This window comes from Colias eurytheme, chromosome 31 (genome assembly GCF_061535395.1).
Source record: "Colias eurytheme isolate Ceu_HAF_F1 chromosome 31, ilColEury1 Martin Lab GWU primary, whole genome shotgun sequence".
Classification (NCBI taxonomy): Eukaryota; Metazoa; Arthropoda; class Insecta; order Lepidoptera; family Pieridae; genus Colias; species Colias eurytheme.
In genome coordinates, this window is record NC_143010.1 from 4,269,647 (window position 1) to 4,289,026 (window position 19,380).

The 19,380-nt window shown below is 35.1% G+C and overlaps 1 protein-coding gene and 1 long non-coding RNA gene across 2 annotated transcripts in view; both read right to left on the reverse strand.

The window, feature by feature from the left end:
* Positions 1-19,380, reverse strand: part of LOC149895543 (uncharacterized) — a 208,525-nt gene that overhangs the window by 170,714 nt on the left and 18,431 nt on the right. The gene's annotated exons all lie outside the window — the stretch shown is intronic.
* LOC149895547 (uncharacterized) lies at positions 6,009-7,324 on the reverse strand. Its single transcript, XM_090118746.1, has 4 exons — positions 7,233-7,324; positions 6,610-7,140; positions 6,259-6,328; positions 6,009-6,206 (listed from the first exon to the last, which is right to left on the reverse strand). Exons 1-4 carry the CDS (start codon positions 7,283-7,285, stop codon positions 6,009-6,011), a joined length of 852 nt encoding a protein of 283 aa, XP_089974872.1. The 5' UTR covers positions 7,286-7,324.

Below are 19,380 nucleotides of genomic sequence, written 5' to 3' on the forward strand. Positions count from 1 at the left end.
ACGGCATACCTTTTTTGAGCAACTCAAACAGACATCTAGTGCATAAATATGCAGTCTTTGTTCTCTTTTTGTAATTACATAGATAACAATACTCTCTTTCTGTCCTAGGAAACTTCGGTTCGGTTTCAAAGTGGCTCGCATCTTCAGGAATGTCTCTGTTCATGATATATGAAATAGTTTTGTTTTAAGTTGTCGTGGCAAACGTGTACTGTGCAGACGTGTCATCAAATTACACTTTACAAACCTACAACAACAACAAAAATTAAATACATATTTTTATATCATTAATACGATAAATAAGCAACATTTAAGAATCGTAACAAATAAATAAAATATTACTTAATTCACTAGTATGAGTCCATGGGACTCACTCGACGTAATAACTTACCAATTACGCAGCGCAGGCGCACGTCCTCTCGCTACCTAGGTGCCCGCGTCACTGCAGGAAGGTACTGAGACGGTGGAGGAAATAAGTCACTAGGGGAAAAAATTATAATAGTTTGAAAGTTCGATGTGAGTCCAATGGACTCAGGTAGTGAATTAAGGGTTAAGTACATTCCATACAAATGAAATTCATATAATTATTAACTGTTAAAAATAATTACTGTTAATCCACATTTTATCAAAATATTTAAAAAACGAGCCATGTTCGAGCTTCTGATTGAATGTGTCGCCATGTATCTAAAATAGTTTTACATGGCAAAAGTGGTAATCTAGCACACAGTGTTATAATACGTCTCTCCACTCCTGATTTTGTAAAGCCCTTAGCTTTTCTCCACACACTTCTTGACCAGTGATAATAGCACCCGATTATCGTTACTATTAGGAATTCTCGATTAATGGCATTTATATTGATATTTCTCATTTTTTTTTTTGTGTGGTGTCTCTCAATGTTATCCAGAAGGGCTTCTACATTTTAACGCGGACGCGGGGGTGAACTGAAGGTTCACCCTGGTAGCGACATGCACAAGGGCGTCCCCCCTTGACGGGGACCACGAACCTCGGCTTGAGCTGTCGCTTGAGTGGAGGAGGCCAGAAGGGCCCTAATCGGACGGGTGATATTTCTCAATCCCGCGGGATCTCGGTATTGGCGGGATCCCGCAAGTGTGTATGTGGTACATTAAATTGTATATTAGTAAATATAGTGTAAGGATTGAAGGATACAAAAGAAATAAAAATCAACATAGCTTTATTTTTTAATGTTTTCGTAAGATACATGTCATAGTCACAATGGACTTTAGAAGGATTCCATCCCAACTTTGATTTCAGCAAACTAAACATTATTGAGTAGCTTTTTTTCTTTCTTATCACACATGAGGTGCTTATTATATATTTTTTGATGAAACATGACGTTAAAATATTTCTATCTACCCGCTCAAAAACTGATATTTGTCGCGGTTCGCATACAACGCTTATACCAGGACTATGTTTTGAAATATTATAATTATTTTGTATGAGTGTGATGCATGTCTGAATTATATTGACTGACCCGCGAAGGCGCAAAAAAAAACGAAATTTACTTAATAATAATTTATTGTAATAAAAAAAATTACATTAACTTAAACTACGTCCCTCCGGTTCAATGTTGGAACCAAGAGTGTCCATCGTCTTCGGCGGAGCAGCGTCGCGGTGGTAGTGATTGCCGTAATACTTTCTGGAATCGCAGGTGTGCGCGATGTCGCAATCGTTACTGGGTACAAGTCCTTAGTGGGTGGCCTTATGCATCTTCTTATAATTAATGCGTGTTATATGTACATAAATAAATAAATAAATAAAATAAAATAAATCTTTATTTCACCTTTTGGATATTTACAATATTGGTTATGAGGCTCTGGCTCTCTTGCTAGGCATAGCCTGTGTTAAGAAAGCCAGTCCCTTCCCTTAATACATTGTGGTCTTGATAAAGGTAAAATATGTACATAACATCTGTATTTTCTGTGATGAATGTTTGTGTTATGATTAAATACGAATATAAATATTAAATAAAATAACTAGTTAAATACTTGTTATGTGTAATATATACGTATGTTAAAATACATACACTAAAATATCGTGTGTCAGCCACAGATACTGGACATAATTCGTCGCAAGAGACATTTTTCATAATTGGTATTTTCTTGTGCATGTGAATTTGCAATTCTTCATTTATCTGTGTACGTTTGTCACCTGTATTTCGGTACTTTTCTTGGACTCTCAGTGTTAGATTTGTTTGAGTTCGACAGTGGGATTGGTTCTTTTTCTTTCGGCGATTTCTAAACTTCATTCCCCCAATTTTGTTGTTCTATATTTGCAATTATAACAGCAAATTTCCAGCTTTCTTACAGGAAAAGCAGATTCTTCTGTGCCCAAGTCTTTCATCCAAGTCCAGTGGCTAAATTGTGAACTGCTTTATTACTTGCATATGAAACATTTGTGATTACCTGTTGGCTGGTCACCATTAATACAAATAGGACATGTTGTGTTGTATTGACAAAATTTTAAATGAATTAATATCCTCTTTGCCCGTCGTACGGTTCTGTTGTCCGGTCAACTGGACCACGGGAAAAAATATTTTCCGTAGTAGGTACTAGGTACAGTTGGCCGGACTACCACAAACCTCCTGCTGTAGGCCAGGCTGGTGCGTTGAAATGCCACTCAATTTTCATATCGGTTATTTCTCTGTAGAAACTGTTGTTGAATATAGATTGCAGCTGTTCGTATTCCTCTGATATTATGCTGTTAGCTTTTACGAAATTTGTACCGTTGCCGCTGTAAATATGTTTTGGTGTTCCTCTTCTAACAGCCATTCGGCGTATGGCCGATAAAAAAGTTGAGCTAGTGAGCTCCGACACGATTTCTAAATGTATGGCTTCATTGTTTTACTCCTTGTCAAGTTTTGGAATAATTATTTCTTCCACACTGATAATTTAAAGATGATTTAAAAAAGCTTCGAGAGGCTCGTAATAAGGCCAAATTCGATTATATCGTACATCTTCACCCATTCATGATTTTATTGATTGATTTTTCTTTTTTTGATGCATTCTAAATGAAGGGTCCACTGCAATAATGATCCGTGTCCGTTGTGTATTGTTTTAAGATAATTGGGGTTTAATTTTATAAACGGTGAAAAAACAAATTCTGACCTGGACTAAATAAAATATTTATTAATAAAGAAAGAACATGTATCACGGTAAGATTACTTTGGTGGATAATCTTATTTTGAGTACTATACTAACTAATACAAAAATATATGATCGTAAGTAGTAGTGAAGTCCCGTGTCCCCGTAGTGGGGTAAGGGGCAGATGCATTATGCATACATCTGTTTCACTGATCGAATTTCTTTAGGGACAAGTAGGTGATCAGCCTTCTGTATCCTACCAGACCGAGACGTTTTTTTTCATCGTCTCCACCGGGAATCGAACCCAGGACCCCTCGGTTCTACGCTCTCGCGTCAACCACTGTACCAAGGAGGCGGTCAAATCGTAAGTAAGTGTTTAGAAATTAGGACTATAATGATCACTGTCCACACTGCGTTACCAGACAATAATGATAGGTGTCCCAAAGATTGTTTAATTATCTTTTGCTTCTTTAATATTTGCAGCATGATGAAGTTGATCATAAAAACGTTTCGTTTCAGGCCTACAGAATTTTTTCAGAAACTGCAGGTTGTTATATTTTGCTATTGATACAGGCAGCTTGTCTTTTTAAGCCAAACCAGGTAATTTGATTTCTCATTAATGCCTGCCTTCATAGACTGCAAAGAAGCTGGTGTGTTGATCACACATGATTCCCACGGACTATAATTGAAATTTCTGTGAAACATGAGATGTGGATGTTCTTTCTGAACTCTAAATTCACGCACAGGTCTAATGGGCAAAGGACAATTTTTTTTGTAAAATGGTTTCAGAAATTTAGTCTTGAATGCATCTTGTGAACATCCGATCCTGTTGATAGGTTTCTCTAATAAATGAAAAACTAAATAATCTGGGTCCAGAACCTCTAATAAATGAAACGCTTGATTGACAGACAAGAACTAAACTTTATTTTCACAGTCACAGCGTTAACACAGTTTATCTCAATCTGCAAAGTCTATTTCCACTAGGAATATCCAAGAAAATTGCGAGAAAAACTAAAAAATCTGGGCCCATAACCTCTAAGAACTTTATTTAAAAAAACGAACATACCTAAGCCTTACACACTTCTCGTTAGATGTCGCTACTAGTTAGTAATGAGTGATATTGTCGATACAAAATTGACATAAAATAACAGTTTCGGTCTCTGTCGAGCTCCACGGACGTGTTCAGGCCATTCTTCAGGGAGTTCAATCCTAGTCTTTTGATTTAAGTAAGCCATGTTTTGGTCACATTCCATGTATGAGTGCCCTCTAGTCTTGATCATACCTACGTGATCGCAAAACTATTAAACTGCCATATAATTTTGTCTTCGGTCTTCATTTATCATTTCAAAACATTTAAAACGCTCACATTTACAGTCATCGCCAATTTCATGTCCCTGCAGTCGAAGTTTCTATATTGAATTTAGCTATAGGCATAGAAGCATGAATTTATATATTTTATATTGTTATAAAGTAATAAAATTATTTTGTATAGAAGATTTTTAATGTAATAGGTTTTTTTTTGCCTAAGGAGTAAAATGTACCACTGGAAGAAACTTGTTACCACGACACAGGGAATCCTAGTGTGGGAGCAAGGGTTTTCAATTTCTATATGTACCTATCTTATATTTTGGAAATAAAGTTATTAAATAATAAAATAAAAAGTTCATTTATTTGCCTTCACAACTTCAAACTATTACAAACGAACTAAATATGTAAGTATGTAGCATTTTCGTTGTGAAGGACTAGTGTCTGAAATAGGTCTGTGAAAGACCTGTAGTACAGATCACTTCACTTCACGTTATTGTTTATTATGTAGCACAAGACAGGATCTTCCATGTCGTACCGTTTTTTAATTTTGATGGCAGCAACTTTGTAGAAATTTCTGCTGAATGAGAAGAACTGTGTAATATCTGCAAGGCATCTAACCACATCTGAATGTTTCAGGAGCTCATCATACACTTTGACCCCGAGATAAAGTGCAGCGTCATGGTGCTGGTGTTGCTGACTTTCGGGGTCTATTTCACTTAAGTTTGGCCTCATGACGTTGTAAATAACGCAAAAGAATTTCCTGGTGGAGCTCACGAATTTTCCCATGTAGATTGAGAACAACTACTTTCTCGCTTTGAAATTGATGCTTATATGGGAAAATAACAACAGATTATCTTGATATACTGAGATTTATTCTTAACCAAGTTACACAGCAAATTAGTTGACACAAGAGGAAGTATAAAGCGATCACAGATAATAAACAATATTACATCATAGACAGTAGCTCCAAATAAAGAGCTACTCAGACAACTTACATTGTTTGGTTTATATATGTACTAGTTCTAACAGAAATTACAGATTAAATTTATTGAATAACGGGAGTGACCACTCAAGAAAACAGAAATTCAGTTTGTAAAATGGGTTGCTAAGTTTTTCAAGAATGAATACTGCTCGATTTCATACATCGGCTTTTGCTCGATGTGAACAATTTGTCGTAAATCGATAAAAAATAGACATCTATTGCCAGTAAAGAAAGCCATCTTGTCTGTGATGGTTTAAGTATTTTGTGGGGCTCCACTGCAGAAAAGGACTGAAAATTGCGAAAATCAAATTGCCGTTTATCACTATGCTTAAAAAAGTTATACATCTCGAGCTAGTTGTTCTACACCTTCAGGCAACTGTTTATATGCTTCACTGGCACATAAATGGGCCGAGTGACAAACGCATTTCTATTATGATTCCTGGAAAATCACGTATAAGTCTCGTTTTTACAGTCGTTATCACCCATCATAACATTACACCCATCTGAGCCAAAACCCATAACATTTGTCAAAGGGATATTACGGCTGGTAAATGAATCAATAAGAGCTCTGTATATATTCTCGGCGTTGGCTGTGGGAATATCATCAGCATCAAAATTTTTTAGTTAGTTCCAATTTTAAGCATCTTGCAAATCAGTTGTTGGCACAGTGCTTTGTTGAAGATCAACATCGGTTTCATCAAGTACTCGGCGTCATCATTTTCGCGCACCACGCAGAGAATCTCTCTTGATCTACCGTTCGACCGTCGCGTGAGGATGCAGGAAGGATGAACACTGTGCATCTCTGGAGTATTATTTTGCTTTTGACAAAAATTTACATGTTCCTTAGCTCTTTTCTTTGTACAGAAGTACAATGCACACCGCTGGCATGTCCTTTCTAAAAGTATCTTTTAGGAGGAACTTCCTACCGCGCACTACTCCTCTGTGGAACGACCTTCCAAATTCGGCATTTCCCAAGGTCTATAATTTAGAATACTTTAAGAAGAGAGCGTATTCCTCCCTCAAAGGCCGGCAACGCAACCACAATACTCCAGAGTCTGTGGTTGTTCATGGGCGGCGCCAATCATCGCTTTCTGTACGGTGACGCGCAAGCTCGTTTGCTGACTTATACATAAAAAAAAAAAAAAAAAAATAAGTGTCTGCCGATCCTTCTGCAGGCTAGGACAATACAGGTCATAAATCAATTTTCCGAATCCTTCATACGTTGTTGATGGAGGTGCAACATTTTGATTTTGTTCTATTGTTGATGGAGGTGCAACATTTTGATTTTGCTCTATTGTCGATGGAGGTGCAACATTATGAAACGGCTGTTGTATAGAAGACACCGTGGCTATGTTGTTTTGAGAAATGCGGGTAGAAAATGCTGGTTCTGATGTCGATGCTGCCTCGTTTCCATCTAAGATTTGCGCCGCCAACTGCATTACTCCCATCTTGAACCTTCGTTTTTGAACAAGATTCATGGCCTTCATATCAGACAACATGCTTTGAAGGAAGGCAAGATCTGTATCAAGAGGTTGCATTTGTTTCTCGCTATTTTGTCGTTTTCTGTTAAAGTAATCAAAAGCAGATTGATTGACGTCTTTCAAAGTAGGCATTTTACTTTTTTTACTCGAGTCCGATGATAACGGCGAAGGATGATTTTGAGCCTGTGGAGAGGGTGAATGGGACGGAGGCCGAAACGGCGACATTGACTCCTCCTCATCAAGTTCACTTTCGTCCGTATGAGTATCTGACCTGCATTGTGGTTCTAGATTAGATTTGGAAGGTCTTGATTTCAAATATTTATCCAAAAAATGCAAGTGCTGGGCAAGGTAATATTCTTTTACCTTCTTGACTGCAGAGCCAGATGGAAGTGATAGAAGTTTTTTGTATTTTGCATATCTGTTCCTTATGTTTTTCCAACGATCTTTGCAAGCTTGTACTGAAACAATCAAATCATCGAATAAATTGAAGTGAATTACTTATTGTGAGTTTTTATTCGCAGAGACTATAGTTACGAGTACCTACTTACGTAAAGAATTAAGAATGTTACTTTCTGGCTCAATAGCCTCCGCGAATAAAAAATCACGGTGCACAGTATAGTAATATGTATACCTAATTTATCTAATATATATTATAAAGGCGAAAGTTTGTAAGGATGTATGGATGTTTGTTACTCTTTCACTTAAAAACTACTGAACCGATTACAATGAAATTTAGCACACATATAGAGGGTAACTTGGATTAACACATAGGATAGGTTTTATCCCGGAAATCCCACGGGAACAGGAACTATGCGGGTTTTCCTTTGAAAACGCGGGCGAAGCCGCGGTAAGTAAGTAAGAAATCTAGTATTAGAATAAAAGCTCCATCTAACACGGGATCAGCGTACATAAATTACAAAGGATACTTTTCAATTGTGTTATTAGCATGTTATTAGCATGTACAGTACAAGTAAAATGACTTAGAGCTAGCGCGCACGAGCAACTTTGTCTCCGCAACTATTTTGTCTCTCCCATCAATTGTATGGGGAGTTGCGTCGCTACGTGCGCGCACTTTCATACTAGCCCATAGGTGGGAGAGACAAAATAGTTGCGGAGACAAAGTTGCTCGTGCGCGCAATGTCTTAACATTTTTATGGAAAGTTATTTAATACATACAATATTTCGTCTACATCTGAAGATTGAGCGTTTTTGAAATCATACATGTTGACATTGAATAAATTTAACATTTTATTGGATGGATTAAATGTTGTACAAGATCCCCCATTTCGATTTAATGTAAATCGGACCATCATGATGCTTTGCAACATTTTAATAGATAGTCTATTCCGCAACTTATTTTTAACGACATTATAGATAGAAAATGCTCGTTCGACACTCGCGTTCGAAATTGGAATAGTGGAATCCGAATTTTGAAATATTTTCAAAACGTTTACACTTTACAGCCAGCTGCGTCACAATCATTATAAACAAAAAATTTTTGTGTGTTGTTCGCAGTAAATCCCGGGATATGTCTAAAAAAATCCAGTAAGTAATGTTGTGTGTATAAAAACGTATATTTGAGAGTTTTTACACAATCTGAACGTATTTCATTTGTTATAAACATTGTTTTTGTTGTAGTAACGGTTGCTTGAATTATGTGGTCCATTTATGATCATTGCCCGTTAAAAAGATTTATACGATATCGTCAAGTTCATCTGAACCACAAATTTTTTGTGCAGATTGATAAGGGAATCGTTGAGGAACCGTATTCTGTTTCTTCTGTTTAAATCTGGTAATAGTTTCTTTTTTTCAGCGGTGGAACGACTGGATTCGTCACTGAGTAAAAAACGATGAGCTGCATCTTTTAAATCTTTTTTTACTATTATCGTTTTATTAATTTTTTCTTTATTTTAAAGTGAAACTTTTATTACATCGTCTCAAACTTTTTTTTCTGTGTAGCGCATGTCGCGTGACGGTCGGCTGCCGAGTAGGTATAAAGCAGTGTTCGGAAAGTTTCACTTTTACTGTGGTTTCATAAAACCACACAACATTTTTCTTCCTCTGTATTTAAGCGCATTTTGTATTTAGAAAGCTTATTTTCTACAATCTTCAGTTTAGATTTGAGCAAGAAATTTTCTAATTTAAGCCTCCGTTTGTTTTTCGCCGCTACAGCTCGGCCAGATTCAGCCCTGGAGGTTGATTTTGATGAAAATGAAGTGGATGGGCTTGTTGGAGAGGTAACATCTGTAAATCTCACAGTTCATCATCACTCTCCTTGTGATTTTTTCCTATGATCCTATTTGAAGAAGTGAAAACATAATTTCTTCACTTTTCATTAAACATTCAACGTTATATATTAAACATGCTACTACAAATACACTTTATATAAATTATTGATTATAACGACTATTGAATATAAAATAAATCACAAAGAATTGACTTAAGTCACAGTAGTTCAGTCCCACGGCTGAAACAACAACAACAACAGTAGGGCAACTAATATACAATTGTATGAATTGCAAAAACAATTATTAAATCTTTCAATCATTGAATCAAATGGAAAATCAACAAAAAATAATTTTATAAAAAAAATAATTTTATGAAAAATGACATAAAAATTAAACAAATTAGCCCGAAATTCTTCTTTTTTTTTGTTGCATACTTGATATATAGGGATGAAATTATAAAAGCCCTTATATTGTTTGTATTGTTCCTTCAGTCAGCCGCAATTTAAGGTTTTTTATAATTCCTGTCAGCACTTCCGATGACACGATGTGTTCTACCTCTAATGGGAATTTTTTTGGAACATCCCCTTGACCTGCAAATCATAATATAGAGTTTAATTGAAAACCATCGCGCCCATCTCCCCCCCCCCCCTTAAATAACTATGGCAGCGAAATTAAATAGATATATTATACCCCAGTACAGTACCAGCACAGATTGTGCAGGAGAATCCCTCCCTGAGCTCTCTGGTCGTATTCTGGGGTGGGCAAAATTTCGCTCAAATCCTCTTCCCGGGCCTATAAGAAGAAACGTCTTTCCACACCCCTCTCCACATTACAGGTGGATTTCTGTAACGTAAGGGGTCTGCACTCGAACATAAATTCCATTCACTATCACCTGGAATCCACGAAGCCGGCGTTGTTCTTCTTAACGGAAACACAAATCTCCTCCCCACTCGATACCTCGTATCTTCACTACCCCGGCTTCAGTCTGGAACATAAGTTCCTGCCGCGTGCCGGTGTATGCGCGTTCATCCGCCAGGACTTGTTTTCGTCGCCTTGGGAAACTTGAAGTCAAGGACCTTTCCTATCCTTGATACTGATACATTACTGATTTTCGCCTTCTCGACGATACATAGTCTCGGGTGGTGGAGTAAAGTAAGGCCTTTTTTAACCAGCATTCTGGAGCTGTTGGTTTTTAGCTTTTATATTTCTCACAATAGACATCACCTGGTACTGAAACTCAACAGTATCTTCGTCATTGAATCGTTCAACAGTTGGTAAAATTCCTTTAAAAAACGACATCATACCACTGTCTTCTTCTTCTTTTTCAACAGAGTCCATAAACTTCATGAATTTTACATCTACATCACTCAATTCTTTATTTTTCGTAGTTGGTTAACTTTTGGTTAACTTTTCCTGGCTCAGAATTCTTACAATTTGAATTAGTTTCGCGGGGGTTGTATATTTTATTTAAAAACAACATATTATCATAGTATGGGTACTTATGAACTTTTTTTGTTGCAGATCCAGTTTTGTTTTCCCTCATCTTCTTTTCGCATTTCATCCATTCATCTCACATATTTTTCCATTTCTGAATAACTTTTTTACCTGGCATTTAAAAATAATATTCACATTAAAAAATATAGTTATTTTTAATTCGCCTGCTTCCTCTTTATGTTACATTATCAGGAAACATTTCTTTCATTTTGGTGAGGCCTCTACTATTCATGTGGCCCATCCTTCGATGCCACAACTCACTTTTTCCACTGACAGTCGTTGAGAGCCAACAGCTGTGTTTATTTTCTACAATAAGTTTATAGACACCATCGACTAACCTTGCCTCTCCCATTATCTGATTTTTACTGCTGTAGATATAGCAATCATGATCTTTTTGGAAGTCCACTCTGTTTCCATTTTCAATTAATTTACTAACAGATAGTAAATTCGTTGCAATACTTGGCACGCATAACACGTCTTTCACTGTGATATTATATCTGCTTTTCGACGTAATCGTAACAATATCAACATCACACGAGCATAATTTTTAAAAATTGACGTAACCTGTAGATACGTTTATCTACAGCCTACGTCAATCTCATACATTCGTAGTCTATTCTATTGAACGCTACGCTAACAGAAAGCCACTTGACTAGGGGGGCTGGACAGTTTTAGTTGTCATAATTACATGACGAGAAGCAATACTTTCGTTTTCAGATTTGCTTTTAAGCCATCTGCTATAAGATCTGGGATCATACTTTTCAACAGGAATCTTATTGCGATTGAAAGAAATAATTCCTGCCTCCTTAAAACCATTACGTATAATTTCGGGATTAATTTCGTGCCATATTTTTGCAAATAGTTTTGAAAATTATTTTTTGGGTAATTTATCACCCACATTATGTCGTTGCCAGTCTACCTACCTACTTAGCATTCCATCATGTTTTAAATGATTTGCAGACGCAGACGTCAAGGGGTTGTAGTAAATGTGAAGTGGTAATTTTAAAATAGTAATACCATCACGGGTAGCTAATTCTACGACAGAAATATCGACATGGCTTCCGTGGCCATCATAGATCAGGGCCCGTAGAAGAAGTTAGAAAAGGAAAAATGTATGGGATTGACATTAGATAGACCACGTGATCTAACGCGGCGTATGTCAATCCCATACATTTTTGCCTTTTCTAACTTCGTTATCGTTTTTTAATTGTTACTTTGTCTAAGGCCCCAGTAATACAGGTCTTTCGTCTCCAAGAAATAAAAATTTAATTGTACCTATAACATAGTAGGTACATTGTTCACATTTTAAGTTTCAAAAAAATGAAATTAAAAATATTATACATAGTTACTGCAAGTTTTTTAAATATTTATCGACTCTATATTATGCAAATAAGATTTTTTAACTCGTTTTCTGATTGTATGGGGGAGGTTTTGGGGTAAATTATAAGATTGAGATTTGAGATAAATTGAAATATTTATTATTAATTCACTATAATGAGATGAGATGATGTAGCTCCGCCCGGTACGGAGTCCGACTGCGAACTGACTTATTGTGTGGTAAAATAATAATTAATATACATTATAATAGAATATGCAATATCGACACATTGCATTACGGGAACATGTATTGTCTGTACGATTAGGTAATCGTACACTGATTATGCTAAGTCTAGCTAAGTCAGGAGGATACATCGTCCGCAAGCGATTGTACTCCACCATAGAAATCTAAATAACAAGACACTAGAAGTCGTAAGCGCGCGTGACCTTGTCGCCACTCAGGTGACTTTCACATCACCAGTGTGTTCGTCACAGTTCAGTTGCTATGGAGACGTATGTGTGTAAACATGGTGTGTTTCAGCATTTCCCATTGCGGTAATTCTTCCACAAGTTGTAATTATACTAATAAAGGAATAATATTTCATCGGTAAATATTTTTTTTTAGAAATAATGCCGTTTTTCCTTAAAATTATAGAATATTTACAAGTATTACGAGTGTCACCATAGTAATCGAAATAACAATGAATGACACAGTTTCAACCTTATTGGAGCAAAAAGAAACAAAACGTCTCATATACTTAGGGATGTTATTCTAAAGTAAACCGTAAAATCGTGCGTTAGGATACATATTAAAAAGCTTAATTTAATATTTAAGTTAGTTTTCACTAAAATCAAGTTGTCCAATAAAAGGCATAGTTTACTTGTGTGTATTGTTTAGCTATCGGTTTAAATGTGTTGATTTTGGCGACAGCGGTTTTCATACGAATTATGACATTATAGCACTTCTATGTGTCTTGTTATTTAGATTTCTATGTACTCCACTATAGCGCTCTCTTGTGCTTTAATTTGACTGGGATCTAAATTTAGAATATGTACCCCATCTAGAGTTTTAACTCTAGACAGTGCAACGTAAGCCTGCCCTTTACAAAATACTAAAGAGCACTGTCAAGACCAAGGCCTTGTGATTTATGAATGGTAATAGCATATGCTAAGCAAATAGGGAATTGTTCTCGGTGAACATATGCATTTCTTAATATCTGGAACAGTCTTGACACGCTCTAGCTCGTAAGTTAAGTTGTGATTCATAATTCATAATTCTTTATTTACGTTAAACATGGTATATTTAGATGTTACATTTTTACTTATAGTAGGTACAACATGTTTAGCCGTCATTAAAAAACAGCATGCAAATTTTATAATTGTATATAAAACAATGGGTCCAATTAAATTATCAATGTTAATTACAAGATTATTACTTATATCATATAAATTAGCTTGTCAATCATAATTCTATTTCTCGTCATCAAAAAATTCTTTAACACTGTAGAAGGACCGATTTGTTAGCCATTCTCCTAATGCTTTTTTACATAATTTGCCATTGTTATTTTTAAATTTATTAGGTACGTGATTATAAATTTTAATACACATAAAAATACAATTTTTGTTACCTGTACCTTAATTGTTACAAGGCCAGTTGAAGCATCATAAATACTACTACTAAATAAAGATTTTGGATTTATAATGTTTTTTATTGCACTTAAACATTTAAAGCATGATATTGCTTCCTATTGAAAAAAATATTTTCATGTTGTGCTGGCTTTTCATGGCTTCTTGAATACTATCAATGCATCCATGTGGTTACTCTGGGTACCTAATCTTATCCTTAGTGCTCGGAATTGATTGTAGAATCTGGAAATAAATAATGGTTTTATTTCTCAAAATGAAATGAGATCCTTAACAACAGATTACATAAGTATAATATGGGTAGTGCATTTGAGTGTATATATGTATTAATAAGTAATAACATAATAAAAAATGAAGAAATAATAAATAATGTTTTATAGATTTACATTAAGTATTAAAGAAAATTGATGTTTAGAGAATAAGTTGAGTTGTATTTTATTATAATATAGAGAAATAACACGTCAAGAATGTGTACTTATCTATACTAATATTATAAAAATTCCTTAATAAAAATTCTGTCGTCGCTGCGGAATCTATTGCTTGAAGTACGAGGATGGTTCTTATGAAAAAAAACGTAAATATGTAGGTACCACGGGGGAAGCCGGGACGGACCGCTAGTTATTTATAATTTTATAATAATAGCTCTTTAAATAGCTCTTTTTCGTCTTCTTCGTCGGTTAGAGTAAAAGAGTCAGTCACATTTCCATGGAGTAAGTCAAAATAATCATGGTGGCACCTTTTCGGTACGATTCCATTATCACATAGACGTTTTAAATCCTTATATTTTGCATCCGATATTTGCAGTTTGTTTTTATAAAGTGCACTTGGGGACATAGTCATCACCCTTTTATCTTATCTTAATTAAAAACTAGGGTCGTTTAAATCTGAGGGATCAATATCACTATTATAATATTTGAATAAAAAAACTAGATTTCCAGCCTTCTCGACTCCCAGTCGGTTTCTTAATTTGCTGAGAACAATTCCAAATGTAGAAAACACTCTTTCTATAGCAGCTGAAGAAGCTATCGCTCCAAATAATTGCTTCACCACTGGAAAAAGTTTGTTTGACATGCAATAGCACGTTAGACTAAAGGGAAATCCCCGTACTGTCTCTTTAGACACGCGGCGCGTTCCGTTTCGCACAAAAATACAGTTACTTAAATAATAAAATCAAAAAATCAAAAAAGTAATGATTAATTAGGATTTTTTCAATAAATCGTGCTTTATTCGATTTTTTAAAAAAATCATGATTTTTTCCAACCCTGATAGCAAGGTACGCACGCCAGTCTTCAATTTGCTTCTTTAACAAAATCTCTTTGTTGCAAATTATGTCGTCGTCAAGCGTTGAGTGGACAAACGAAAAAGTTCTCTTCTTTATAGATTTGTTGTCCACGGAGAATTGTATTTGGAATCCGAAAAACAAAAACCACTGCATTAAAAATAAGGTATGAAAGCTTAGTTAAAATTACGAAAAATGTAGGTAGTGAAGTCCCATGTCCCCAAGTGGGGTAAGGGGCAGATGCATTATAGATATGTAGATATGTATAGTATATCTGTTTCACTGATCGATTATATAGCTACTAGCTTTCCGCCCGCGGCTTCGCCCGCGTTTTCAGAGAAAAACCCGTTCCCGTAGGATTTCCGGGATAAGACCTATCCTATGTCCTTTCTCGGGTATCAAAATATATCTATACCAAATTTCATGCAAATTGGTTCAGTAGTTCAGGCGTGATTGAGTAACAGACAGACAGACAGACAGAGTTACTTTCGCATTTATAATATTAGTATTATAGCTATACATTATTCCTCTATGGATTATATTTAGGGACAAGTAGGTGCTCACTGCTCACCCTTCTGTGTCCTGCCAGACCGAGACATATTATTTTCTTCGTCTCCACTGGGAATCGAACCCAGGACCCCACGGTGTTTCGCTCATGCATCAACTACTGTACCAAGGAGGCGGTCAATGTAGATGGTATTTATTATTAAGTACAATAGACATTTTTTCAAATAAAAATATAAAAACTAAGAAAAAATTGTACGAAATACTGTTCCCATAACTAAACTGTTTCTGTAAGTTTTGTTAAGTTATGTAATATATACAGTGTGTCCGGACATGACATACCGATATTTGAAGGGGCTATTCTCCAGGTATTCCTCACCCCCCTCAAAATGGCAAACCTATCAATTCGGATAGTGAATTTATGAAAATTGTAATAACTTCGAAAGTGAGTGTCACAAAATACTAAATTTGGTTTTATTTGAACAATAACAAGTTATTCTAGGGACCACCAAACAAATTTAATTGATAAGAGTGATGAAACATATTTAAAAAAATTCGAAAACCATTTTGAGGGAGGTGAGGTAGGGGACTGTAGAGGGGTTGAATTGTCGATAAAAATACCTGGAGAATAGCCCCTTCAAATATCGGTATGTCATGTCCGAACACACTGTATATTAATAAGTTTATTATAAACGATTTTTGGCATACACAACTTTTTTTTGTAATGGTGTATTGTAATTACTACAACTAGTTAAAAAAAGGAACTAGGTCTGTTTATGTATTTTCATTTTGTATTTCTTTATTTATGTACCTATATGACTGCTTGTTTCTAAAATAAATAAAAACATAATTGATAGCATTTAATTGCTTCTTATATTAATTGGATCGATTATTACCATAAAATATTGAATATACCTAATTAATGATTATTAATTCAATAGGTAACTGAATAATACAGTTACAGAACAAGCCAAAATGAAAATCAAAGTATAAGGTCATTTCGCCTGTTCGCGTCCATATACCTATTCACGTCCATTTTGCGGATATCTCTTAGAAAATTCACGAAAATAACGATATTAAATAACTATATTCTACTATACTATAACAATATTCTTAAACAATCAGTTAAAATCTAATTTTTATTTGAATTTATCTTATTAAAAATCCTAAGCTGGTGGACGCGAAGTGTTCCACGGTTGGACGCAAAGTGTAATTATTTTTGGACGTGAACTGGGTAAAGCGCCTAATTCTGCTGTGTCTAGATAAATAAACCTAATGTTATTTCGAACACAATTGAAAGTAAATCTTAAAATGGACTATGTAATGAACACGTTACATAAATTTTGCGTTGAAATTAAGTTGAAACTAAGTGGACGCGAACAGGCGAAATGACTCTACCTAGATTTTTGTAACATATAATATATAAAATAATATAAGGGCTAGAATGCAACGAGTTCGTGCACATCAAACACAACAACAGCAAGCTAGACATAATGAAATTGAGCGAATCCGCAGACACTGCGTCTGCGGATTCGCTCCTGTGATTCTTGAACGAGCTGCATTCCACTATGATCCGGCAATAGATTATTGTGCCGACAAATCGGTAACAATTGGGGAAATGAAAACAATTTGTAAATATTATAAGGCGTAACAACCTAGTTAAACTTTGCGGGAGCGATTCGACTTTTTTAAAAAATAAAATAAAATTAAAATTAAACTTATTTAATTATTAACTATAACAAGTGGACGATTTGGAGTCACAAATGTTAATGCCAGAATTACATGCAATGATACAATCGATACCTTATTACGAAATAAATGTTTTTCAATAACTGCTATGCTTATGCTAAATTGCAAGAACTCTCCTGTGGTCTTGCTGAGGCCAGCGGAAAGCTATTGCTCAACCTAATACGGAGGGTTGGGGTGGATGCGTAACTCCTCCCTCCTTAAGTGCGAAATTATCGGTTTGTTCATTTTTAATAACTATCCGATGATTTCGCAGACATGTTACATTTAATATCTTATAACGAAGTAAGTAAAGTAAAAATAGAATTACAAGTACAAAGATTAAAAATAGAGACGTATAGCCTAAAGTAGCACTGAATCTAAAATTTCTTTCACTGTTAACCATTTCACTATCACTGAACACTGATTGCTTTAATATCGTTGACATATATTTAACTTCGTCCAAGTTGATGCCTCGCATATTGAGTACACGTGTACTGGATAATATTGGAGTTCTATTCACAGGTAATTGCGGCAAAACTATAATTTTCGTTGGTTCCACAGGATCATTCTCAGTGATTACTTGGTGAGGGCGAATCGTTATATTCTGGATCTCGATGCTACATGGTTCGTCGATGGTCATTATGTATGTGCCCACGACAGGATATTTGCTGACATCACCATTGCAAATTTGAGTCAGAGTATTTCTGTATTTTGAGAAAAGTATCCAACTTATAGGTGTGATTCTTTGAATTCTTACATTCTCTATATTGATTAGCTGTTGTTCGCAGTGCATTGGATTTCCTTCAAATTTAAGCAGTTGTTCTATGCAAGTAGTTTCAGGATATGGCGTTTGATTTTGTTCATCGCATAGAAATTGTTCTCCAGCAGCGAGCGATCGGCACGGTTTTACGACCGGTAAGTATTTCATCCCCTTTGCCAACAGGTAAGGATATTTAGGAAAAATGGAAACGGTATTACTATCGGATTCACGGTACATAGGTATAGAGTATAATTTGTAATAGTTATAAGTATAATTATCTGTAATTGGAACCTCCATTATGAACGTAATCTGGTTTTGTTTAATATACGATTTAACATTAATAGTTTCTTCTAGTTTTACTAAATTTGCCTCACTCGCTTTAAACACTAAATTTTCAGTTTGAGATATAAGAATTAAATGTTGCAACAACTCAGTAGAATTAATAATACTTTGATGTAATATGGATACTTTACTAAATGCTAGAGAATTCTCTATTTCTCCTAATTTTATAAAAATAGTACGAAAATTACTAACAAATAAATTTAAAAGGCTTACAACATAAGTGGTATAAACCCAATGATTATCCTTAGATGCTAATTCCTTAATCATAGATTCTACAATTTTTAAACGCTTATCTATTATATTAGAATTTTGATTTAAGACTTCAGTAGAATTGATAAAATTATCGAGCATTTTAGATATTAAAGTAATTTTATTTCTAATGATAGTTTGATCGTTTTCAAATTTAGCTGTAAGTTTATCGTATCTCATTGCGTCACTATAGTCTAAATTTCCGGTTATGTTTAAGAGGTTGTAGTTGAAGGGACAGCGCGGACTTCATCACTATCAGCCAACACCACAACGCGGAAGGCATTTTACATTTTTAATAGGGACCATAGTCTTCCTTTTACCAATCTCTATCGGTATGACGTTTCTTGAACCTTGTCCTATAACCTTAGCTTTATGGAATCGCGGCTTATCCTTGCTTTTTCGCTTATTAACGTCTTTCGCAAATATAATTTTTCCTGAAGGGAGACTGATTTGATCTTCATCACCTATCCTATCCTTTACTTTTTGCTTAGTTTCGATCATTTTCATTTTAGAACACGTTTCACAAGCATTAATAAGGGCTGAAATAGTTTCCTGCATATTGTGCCAAAAATAATTCCTACGTATACTCGCTAGAGTCTCTTTAATACCGCGGTGACACGTTTTGCCTTGATGGTGTTTTATTATAATAGCCTTTTGTTCCTTCTCATCTTCTATAAAAACTACACGCTCCGTACATTCAAATAACAATACTGTATCCTTTCTAAATAATTCTATGACAATGCTAGTGAACTGTTTGCGATGTTCATCATCTTCGAAATAAATGAAATACTTAACTTTCGGTTTAATATACTCTTTCAAAAATTGTTTTACTAGATCCGGATTATTAGTAGGCAAGAATACTTCTAAAACCTTTTGCTTTTCACGTGAAAGATCGTGAACTTGCATTTCGTTCTTAAACCACGTATATACTAAAATTTGATTTGGTTTCGTATCTATTGCTTCATG

Bases quoted from the DNA above. Each gene is read 5' to 3' on its own strand.
- LOC149895547 (XM_090118746.1), bottom strand. From the start codon at position 7,285: ATGCAAAATACAAAAAACTTCTATCACTTCCATCTGGCTCTGCAGTCA. The intron at 7,141-7,232 runs GTAAAAGAATAT...ACCACAATGCAG, and splicing joins CTGGCTCTGCAGTCAAGAAG to GTCAGATACTCATACGGACG. The intron at 6,207-6,258 runs GTACTTCTGTAC...TTTTGTCAAAAG, and splicing joins ACATGCCAGCGGTGTGCATT to CAAAATAATACTCCAGAGAT.